This window comes from Hydractinia symbiolongicarpus, chromosome 8 (genome assembly GCF_029227915.1).
Source record: "Hydractinia symbiolongicarpus strain clone_291-10 chromosome 8, HSymV2.1, whole genome shotgun sequence".
In the NCBI taxonomy this organism is placed as follows: Eukaryota; Metazoa; Cnidaria; class Hydrozoa; order Anthoathecata; family Hydractiniidae; genus Hydractinia; species Hydractinia symbiolongicarpus.
Window position 1 is genome coordinate 29,042,234 of NC_079882.1, and position 10,487 is coordinate 29,052,720.

The following is a 10,487-nucleotide window of genomic DNA, read 5'->3' on the forward strand; positions in this document are numbered from 1 at the left end:
AAGACATGATAAGAAACTCTCCACTGCAATTCAGGGTTCGCCTCGATCAACCGGTTATTTTTCCCAACCAAACAGGGTATATTTTGACCAAACCATGATTTCGCGTAAGGCAAACAAAATTCTGGAATAATAACAGTAGGATACCAATAGAGTTTTATTTTTCGTATGTTCTTGTTGTTGAAGTTACCCAAACAGATTTTCATGCTTGATAACTCGCTCACTTCAATCGAGTGTAGTCCACTGTTCTGCTGCAGCTGTTTCCATGTTTCACTTACTGAAAAATCTTTCAAGACATTGGACAAATTCACATGCAGTTGCACTTTTACGTTATTCGAATTCCAAAAACATAAATATTCTTCCTTTGTTATTGTATTCCGCCATATTTGTTTTGTCTCGGCTTCAAGAGCTATACTTCCCTGTGTCTTGCCTACTTTGAACAGATATATCGAGGGGTTAGTCTCTCCTAGATTGAGTTTTGTGTAGATCTCGAACGTGTTACTGTTTAGAGTACAAATTTCAAAACTACATTGAAAACCTTTGTTTCTTTCGTTAAGTCGCTTTACGATTTCTGTAGCAAAAATCGACACAAAATTTTTATTTTTATTTTCGACTCGCTTTAACAGGCAATTTTTTCTTCTTGCTTCACTAAAAATTTCTTTCAAGCAACTTTTGCGCTTTAAATTAACTATTTCTGATAATGACAGCTTTTCCGCCATTTTTTTAAATGTTGCTCTATGAACCACTTTCTACCTAACAGCTAAGCAGAATAAAGAAAACTCGTACTCATTGTTTTATTCTTTTAAGTCTTTAATACGAAGATAATGTTATGAAGGAGACATGGTAACGAATTTGCTACCGACTGATTAAAATGCTGTATTCAAATGTTTGAATGAATTTTTTAATCATTCAATAGCGTCCATTTCTAAGTCTGTATTCTCTTTGTGTGCAACATGGCTTTCCAATATGACCTCATGCTAAAAACGCACGAAATAACAGTGCACAATGCATGCAATGCATGTAGTCCATTGACACATGATCACATGGTTTTTAAAACAATCTAAGGACCTGATTAAGTTCTTTTATAGGCATTACACAAAACTGATTCTCTCTTTTTATTGTAAAATCTCCTCCAATGAAACCCACTTCTAATAGCAGTTTTCAAATAAGCACCCATAATGCGTCCATAATGCGCCCATAATGCGTCGATAAAAGGCTTAAGTTTATTCTTGACAAATTTGCTTTCAAGTTAGGAAAATAAAATGAGTTCATTATTTCAATTTCTATTTTACTCTTAAAAAAACTTTTTTTAAATACTTTATTATCCTATTTAACTAGTTTTACGATTATCGAGAAACACGGACGTTTTGTTAATCTTCCCCGTAAATTTTGTTCAAAGAAAATTTAATTAACAGGTCACTCGTTGATAACAGTGCAGATATATTATATCATACTGAAGATGTAAACCTGTATAAATATGATTAATAATAATAATAATAATTCCTGGCATAAAAGTTTAAGTACTTTAAGTACCGTTCTAAACTTTCTTTTTTATTTTTATTAATTGTTAAACATTTAAAGCAAGCTACAAAAAGTATACTTTTAGCATGGCTTTATGAATGTTATGTACAACATTGGTAAAAAATATCAGAAAAAATATAAAATGTGGTTGGTTACTTTGTTAGTTATGTTTAAAAATGTAAACAACATGAAATTATTTTGAGCACCTCACATTTCTGTTGATTTACTCATGGAGGAAAGAAAAAAATACAAGATTTATCGCATTTTTTGTAATTTTTTATAAAAACGACTGTTCCACGCGATTGCTTGATTGTGCACCCAAGTGAGACAAATTAATGCATGCATTGCTCGGCACATTTCATCTTCAGCATCTTAGCAGCTCATTTTCCTGTTACATCAAATATTTAGCATAAAAAATTATAAAAGGTCAAATAGAAGAGCATTAGAGGATACCATTCAATGTTGTTTTTACACGATGTTCTGTGAGAAATTATGGGCAAGCTATTATGGCGACTGGTACTATATACAGTCCTACTGTGTTCGCTGTTAGGTATTCAATGTTTATAAGTGGTTATTTTATACGCTTCATATGTTTGCAGAATAAGATTTTTGTTACAAAGTTATGCAAACTTGTTTTGAAAATGCTTTTAAGAAAATATTTCTCATATCAACGCAAGGTATCACCATGTCTTTTTTACAGCGGCAGAACTCAGTGCCGGTGCATTTAATATCCATCATTGTTGACATTTTGTGTTGTTAAGCGCATAGATCAGCAATTAAGCGCCAATCCATTAAACGAGCAGCATAACGCCAGTAAGGTGTATGGTGTTAAGAATTATAAAGAAATCAAAAGTCATAATTTTAAGGAATTATTTCATCAAAATGTATAATTCAGAATTTAGAATTTATTTGTTTAAAGAGAGAAAATTAAGTTAAGTTAGTCCATGGCTGGATAGACAGTAAGAGAGGATCTTAACTCTGAGAGAAACTGAATCGGTTTGTACTCAATCTATTGAAGATGAAGTTAAGGGATCCACCTTAAATTATCTTTGACCGCATCATGTCAAATTAAAAAAAAATAAATTAAATACACTTTTCCTAAATTTTGCAATTTTTTTAAACCTTCGTGTCAAGTATACTCATGCTTGCATACATAAGACATGCAGGTATACTTAATTCAATCTACAATTTTTAGTATTTGCAGTTGACCGAAAAAGAGACGAATTAGATGAAGATACGTCGTTAGTAAAACTTCTCTCCACCCCGGAGGATAAAACAAACACTACGGATGAACGAGTTCAACAAGTAGAAAAAAACATTAACGGAGGAGGGTTCATTGGTGATGAAGTCCCAATCAAATTACCTTCCACAGACTTTCAAGCTAACGACCCTTTAAATGCTTATGAAGCAGGGATTGATGACAAAATTAATTCTATTAGTCATGCTGACGATAATGCAGCCCAACCAAAGGAGAACGATGACGTAAATATACAAGGTTACGAAGTTGAAGACAAAACTTCTTCTTTACTAGCAAAACTACCTACAGATGATAATGCTCAGAAGCGGGAAGAAGAGCGTTACGAAGCTACCATTATGAATCCAAACCCGCGCCCGCGTTTAAAGGCAGTAAGTCAAGACACCACGGAAAGTTTTATTAATACTGATATAACAGATTTAAACCAAGCGGAAAGACACATGGAAATGGAAGAAGGTGATGCTGGAAAAGAAACAAACGATACTGATAAAGCAAATGAGACAATACAAACAGACGTAGGGAATAAAGGCGAAAGTAACGTCAATAAAGTCGACAAAGACGAGAAAGATTCGACAAATCTAAAAGATCAAGGTAAGGCCATCAGTGAATTCACATCAACAGAGAGTCAAGAGTTGCTCGAACCTCACCATGGACTCGATAGCAAGAATGACGACACGTTAGTTTTAAACGAAGAAAAACTTTTAAGTAAAAGATTAAATTTTTTAAAAAGCAAAATTAAGCTAAGACAAGAATTGAGAAAGGATAAACAAACAAAACAGCTGTCAGAAGTAGCCGGAAACGTAACTTATCAACCTAATCCTACTAAAACTAAATACGTAATGCATCGCATAGACTTACCTGCAAATAGCGAGAATAGCGAAATGACTTCAAAACAGGGAGATAACCCTTTGGGTTCACCCCAGATTTCGAGTAATAAACTTAGTACATTTGGTTACGAGCGCAACGAAACTACGGTGGGAAAAGCACGTCAACATCTTCAACTGGGATTAAAAAAAGAATTATTTGCTTTTTCGTACGATACACAGTCACCCTTTGGTGAGTTGGTTTCATTACATTGCATGTCTTTTTTGTTAAGAAGGTGAGAAGCTTACCATGTGTTAAAACACTACAGGACATTAGTACCGAGGTTGTCTAGAATGTGTAAATACACACCGATGTCCTTCACGCTTTGCATAGCTTTCTGTTACTGGCTTTTACATCAATTGTTTGCAAGTCTTTTTTACAACGCATTTTCGTTTACTTGTAAGTTTTGTTTACATTTACAGGACCACCATCCTGGCAGACTTTAAATCCGGAGTGGACATGCTCTGGGCGTAAACAATCACCAATTAACATAGACAATAGGTATATTATGGACGATCAGATAGTTAAAAATACCATTGTTAAGGTATTTCCTTCCAATGCCCCTCTAACTGGCTTGTTGCGGAATAACGGGCATGCGCCGACGTTATCATTATCCAATGAAGTTTCAGTAAAATTATTTGGCGGGAGTTTAAAGAATGATTATTATTTGAAGCAAATGCATTTTCATTTTGGTTGTAATTCTTTGGTAGGATCGGAGCATCATATTGATGGCGGAACCTTTCCAATCGAGGTATGAATTTGAGGTGTATTTTTGAGGTATTTTTGAGGTATTTTTGAGGTATTCACGCCAAACCATTTTGTTATTTTAAAACATTAGGTCGCCTAACATGTAGTAACGGCTTTGTTACCCTTAAACTATTTTTGACAGCATTACCATATTTGAAGGTCTAATTTGGGGAATTATTTCTTAACATATCGAACTATGTGAATAATATTTGTTTCTGTATTTCTCTCGAACATAGTTCGTATTGTTGATAATTTGTAAGAACAGTTCTTCACGAAATGTTTTTTTAAAAATTAGCTTTTCGGCGAATTTGAGAAGTTCTTCGCGAAAATAAGTAAGCATATGAATGTATTAAGATTGAATCTAAACATTACGGAATATCACGAAGATGTATTTTATGCGCAAAAAACTTAAGTTTCTTCGAGCACTTGAACGTCCATATTTTTCAAATAGCGAGGACCTCAGAGCATAATTAAGTTTTGCGTTATTAAACATTTAGGTCCATCTGGTGTTTTGGGATAATTCAACATTTGTGTCATTTCCTGACGCTGCGAAAGCAGATCGAGGTATCGCAGTGCTTGCTGTGTTGTATCAGGTAGGTATAACGTTCTTTTACGTGGATTATTATTCTGAAAACTAGAGCAGAAAAGAAAGCAATTCTTTTTCTATATATATATATATATATATATATATATATATATATATATATATATATATATATATATATATATATATATATATATATATATATATATATATATATATATATATATATATATATATATATATATATATATATATATATATATATATATATATATATATATATATATATATATATATATATATATATATATATATATATATATATATATATATATATATATATATATATATATATATATATATATATATATATATATATATATATATATATATACATTAGGGCCACTTAGTTTGTTGATTAGCATTTTTCTTCATGATAAGCTGTTTAATAAGGAAACCAGTACTGGACCAACCAAAGAAACTTTTGGAAACAACAATAACAAGAAGCCCTGGGGGCTCTAAGAATTTACGCTCGCTACCAAAATATTTGATGACCACCTGCTAATGCGTTTTGTTATCGTGCCAAACATTCGAAGAGGTTTGGTGCATGAAGCTCTGAAGATAAAGTGACATTATATCTTACAACAAACGCAAAAAAAACGAAACGTGTCATAATAAACTCACATTTTAAAAGAAATTGCTAACAAAAAATACAGCCTATCATTCATGGTTGAAAGTCTTGCGATTGAAACGTTTTTAGTCTTAAACGGCATTTAGTTGACAAAAAATCAAAATTTTGATGTGACCATCATATTCAGCATATTTTTTTTATTAACTGTGCCAATTTTTGTCGAGAATAAAGTAGTTTTAATCTTTGGACAAATTTTGGCCTGAAATGACATTTAGGTGACAAAAAATCAAACTTTTGTACATCATCATGTCCAGCATACTTTATTTGTTAACTGTGCCAAATTTGACCGAAAATGAAGTAGTTTTAATCTTTGGACAAATTTTGGTCTGAAATAACATTTAGGTGACAAAAAATCAAACTTTTGTATCACCATCATGTTCAGCATACTTTATTTGTTAACTGTGCCAGATTTAGCCGAAAATGAAGTGGTTTTAGTTTTTGAACCAATTTTGGTCTAAAATGGCATTTAGGTGACAAAAATCAAAATTTTGTATCACCATCATGTTCAGCATACTTTATTTGTTAACTGTGCCAGATTTAGCCGAAAATGAAGTGGATTTAGTTTTTGGACCAATTTTGGCCTAAAATGGCATTAAGGTGACAAAAATCAAAATTTTTGGACCAATTTTGGCCTAAAATGACATTTAAGGTGGCAAAAAATCAAAATTTTGATGTCACCATTATGTCCAGCATACTTTATTTGTTAACTGTGCCAAATTTGACCGAAAATGAAGTAGTTTTAATCTTTGGACAAATTTTGGCCTGAAATAACATTTAGGTGACAAAAAATCAAACTTTTGTATCACCATCATGTTCAGCATACTTTATTTGTTAACTGTGCCAGATTTAGCCGAAAATGAAGTGGTTTTAGTTTTTGGACCAATTTTGGCCTAAAATGGCATTTAGGTGACAAAAATCAAAATTTTTGGACCAATTTTGGCCTAAAATGACATTTAAGGTTGCAAAAAATCAAAATTTTGATGTCACCATTATGTTCAGCATACTTTATTTGTTTACTGTGCCAAATTTTGTTGAAAATAAAGTCGTTTTAATTTTTGGAACAATTTTGGCCTAAAATAACATTTAGGTGACAAAAATTTAAAATTATGATGTCACCATTATGTTCAGCATACTTTTTTTGTTAACTGTGTCAAATTTTGTCGTAAACAAGTACCAATTTTGGCCTGAAGCTTGAGTACAAAGTTTAAATCTGTGACGTTGCAATTGCAATTGACCATTTGGGACAGGGTTAGTTAGTCGGTGATACCAATACTATCCTCCTCTCAGAGGAACGTGAAATCCCAGGGTCGATTTTTTCTCAAAAAATACTCCGAAAGAAAAAAACGGTTTTTTGTAAGAAACTATAAGAAAAAGAATAGAAGAAGATTTGAACACTTATTTTTATAAACTCTCCACGGACGCGGTATTCAAAATTATTTCTCATTTAAACATGGAATCTAAAAGAAATATTTTACAGCGCAAATTGTAAGGTTTGTTTTTTGTTTATTTATGGTAAAAGTATGATTTTTCTTAAACACTTTAGCCTTCACAATCCATTTCTCACAACAAAATAAAATTCCAGGCCATGGTTTCCAAAGCGTGTGTGTTGTCTCGGTTCCTTTGGTGTCGTAGGGCTTGCATGCTATTAACGCATTGAGCTCTCTCTTGTGCGACTATAAAATCTATACATACTGGTTTATTAAGCCAACTTAGCAACGCATATTTCAGCCAATAATGGTCCATTTGTTGGTGCAGTCTGCCGTCGGTGAAATTCTTTACTAACAACATCGATTGGTAGTGACATCACAGGGTCAAAGACAATCAACCATCTTCACAACAGTGCCACAACAATTAAAACCTCATTGGGAAGTTTTTCAAGCAGTAGATATTTGGCTTAGTTTTGGCGACAACACAATTACCGCAAATACTTTACTGGATCACACAGTTAAAAAACGTTTGGAGAATTAAATTACTGGCCTGATTTTATGTAAAAACATATTCTTTTCAAATTTTAATATAACTGAATAGTTTTTAAATCGTTTTTCCAGGTGGAAGCAGTTCCGTACACTGAAATAAAGAACACACCTATGTGGCAGGTCACGCAGGTATTACGTCACGTCCAGGAAGAAGGTATGTCACGTTTATTCATGTTGTGACCAGAACTTTCTATTTAGCGTCGGTATTGAAAATTACGGATTCCTTTTTTCTGGTTTACGGTTTTTGATCAGAAAGCCCCAGGCTTACTTGTCTGTATAAGTTCACAACAGGCAGCTCCAGAGCAACTTTTTCATATCTAGCAGACGTTCTTGGAGTGAGGACGGGCTTCGCCACCTGTCTACGCGATATGTTTGATACGTTAGAAGAGTTTGATGGGTGAAAGCCAGCTTTTAAACCCCTTTTTGCGGAGTCTTCCTCGTCGCTGCAAAAATATTTTCTTGAGGTCTTAGAGTTGTTCAAGTGGACACAAGCCGTTTTGTTCAAATTTAAATATTTGGAACAAATCAGCAGTGGAGCCTGGGGTATACATGTGTTGTCATGAGATTCTCGATTTAAAATCTTTTCTTTATTTATCGATTTCTTCTGTTTCATTTCCTTGTTGTTAAACATACATAAATTTTCCGTCAAGTCTACAACAGATAACTGTTGACATTTTTTGTTGTCGTAGAGCGCCATGTCTTTAGAGTAAAAAAATTTTACAATCAAAAGTTAAAAGTAAACATTCTATTTTGACGAAGAGTCGATTGTTGCAGCTCCTCCTCTATCCATTCCATCCGGTAAATACGTGCCATTGACAGAAAGCGTGAAAGTCAACCTCTTTACCAGGTTCCCTCGTTTTTTGTTGTTTTAATGTAAAAAAGGAACTGGGAATTAGGTTGTTAGGAGCTATCTAGTGAAAAAATAGAATAAAATAATTTGAATAGAACGAAGTCGTTCTCAAGAAAAGGTGTGTCGTTTTTTCTATATATATTTTTAACCGAATCTCACCATTACGTGACTTCTTAAATCGACTATTTCAATTGTATGAATAGATATTGAAGTAAGGTATTAACAACACTACTACGGTTTCTGTGACGTATAAAATTTATTTAAATCTTTACATTATTTAAATTTTTGGACTTTCAACGGCGAGCATGATACACATTTTTTTCAGCTACCGCAAATACAGGTGTTTATTTAAAAAGTGAGTACCGACTTCCCTGCAATTCCCGAGTAAAACCTCACACTCAGACTCTCTTAGGTCGGGACAGATTTGGTCTTGAGGAAAAAACCTAAAAAGGTCTGCATATGAGGTTGGATTAAATTTGAAAATGTCACTTTTTACTTTTTAGGTGACGAAATAACAATTAATGAAGAATTTAACTTCAGATTAGAGAAATTAATACCAAATGTGATAAATCTTGATCAAACAGATAGATTTTTCACTTATGAAGGTTCCTTAACAACACCAGGTTGCTACGAGTCTGTAACTTGGATTGTATATGCTACTCATCCACCAGTTACCGAGAACCAGGTAAAAAAATTTAAAGGTCTGTTTTCATCATAGCGTTTTTAGCCGCTGCTCCCACTCCAGTGTCAACTTAAAATTGCAGCTATTTCACAATTTTCATTGACTATTGAAATATATTTCCAATACAAACTCCTTGAAAGTTAATTGATCTCAATTTCCAAAGCTGCAAAAATAAAAGCCACGCGACTAGTAAAAAATCTCATTGCGCATGTTGATTCTGCGATATTAAACTTTGGAAGCTGTAATAAATGTGGATAAGTATACAAAAAGTTTATACAATTCAGAAGTTTTCATAAATAGCTGAAATCAACTCAGAAATCAACTGTCTCTTTGTTTTATTTCCAGCTTCAAATTTTTCGTAATTTAAAGTCAACAAAAGTTGGCTCGACGGGTTTCATGTGCGATAACTACAGACCAGTGCAGAAAAAACATGGACGGAGAATATATTCGAACATTGTGTGAACGCAAGACCGATTGGTGGATGTTCTAGCGAAAGAGAGGCTACATTCAAAAATGGATTTTCGTCTCTCCTTTGACGGGATGATTTAAAATACATGAAAACAAATGAGCGACCACGTGCACCCATGAGCAGTGAATCAACACATATACAATTTGTAAACATGTATTAATTACTGTACGCGCACTGTGGTGAACTTTATCGATGCTGCATGATATAAACAATTTGAAAAATAATTTTATAGATGTTCTTTAATGTATTCAGAATTTTGTAGATATATTTATACGCAATATAGAATATAGCAATTGAACTTAAGGGTTTGAATACATTATGTAAAAATTAAACGTATAAAAAACATTAATAACACGGACTTATAATATTTTTTTAAAAAAAAACACACAGAAAAAACATTATTAGGAGACCGAGATGTTCCCGCAGACAGACTACGTGAAACATAGGTGACGTGAAGGGTGAGCGAACTTTTCAAAACAAAAACACATCAGTAAGAAAAGTCAATTGAAAGCAGATTTTAGTGTTTAGAAAACTTCTTTACACAATCCTATTGGTGCAAAAAATAAGTGTCCGCTAATGGGAGGTGTCCGCCTTCTGGAAAAGTTTTAATTGTCGGACTAAAATTAGAAAATGAAGCCGTTGTAGTGTAACTGTAGTTGTATTTAAAGTAATCTGTTGTTAAGCGCAGTTTATTCAACGCAAAATCTTTTTTTAACAAAAATTTTAAGTTAAAAAAAGATATCAGCAATCAATAAGAACGAAAATTCCGCAACAACAAAATTGAAGTCCAAGTTGCGGGAAAAAAGAGTGTAGCGGTTATGGTCTTAAAATCTAAGTTGTTACGACTAATTGAAGCTGTTAAAAAAGAGCTTGATTATGAAGTCTCAAAAT

General features: G+C 33.0%; 1 protein-coding gene across 1 annotated transcript; it reads left to right on the top strand.

Annotated features, from left to right (window-relative positions):
• The first annotated feature begins 1,675 nt into the window (after positions 1 to 1,675).
• LOC130654584 (uncharacterized) lies at positions 1,676 to 10,014 on the top strand. Its single transcript, XM_057457196.1, has 7 exons — positions 1,676 to 2,068; positions 2,714 to 3,829; positions 4,060 to 4,388; positions 4,882 to 4,977; positions 7,668 to 7,749; positions 8,949 to 9,130; positions 9,473 to 10,014. Exons 1-7 carry the CDS (start codon positions 2,011 to 2,013, stop codon positions 9,587 to 9,589), a joined length of 1,980 nt encoding a protein of 659 aa, XP_057313179.1. The 5' UTR covers positions 1,676 to 2,010; the 3' UTR covers positions 9,590 to 10,014.
• Positions 10,015 to 10,487: the final 473 nt, after the last annotated feature.

Excerpts from the sequence above, each read along its gene's own strand:
- LOC130654584 (XM_057457196.1), top strand. The coding sequence starts at position 2,011 with ATGGGCAAGCTATTATGGCGACTGGTACTATATACAGTCCTACTGTGT. Across the intron at positions 2,069-2,713 it reads CCTACTGTGTTCGCTGTTAG|TATTTGCAGTTGACCGAAAA; the intron begins GTATTCAATGTT and ends TACAATTTTTAG. Across the intron at positions 3,830-4,059 it reads CGATACACAGTCACCCTTTG|GACCACCATCCTGGCAGACT; the intron begins GTGAGTTGGTTT and ends TTACATTTACAG.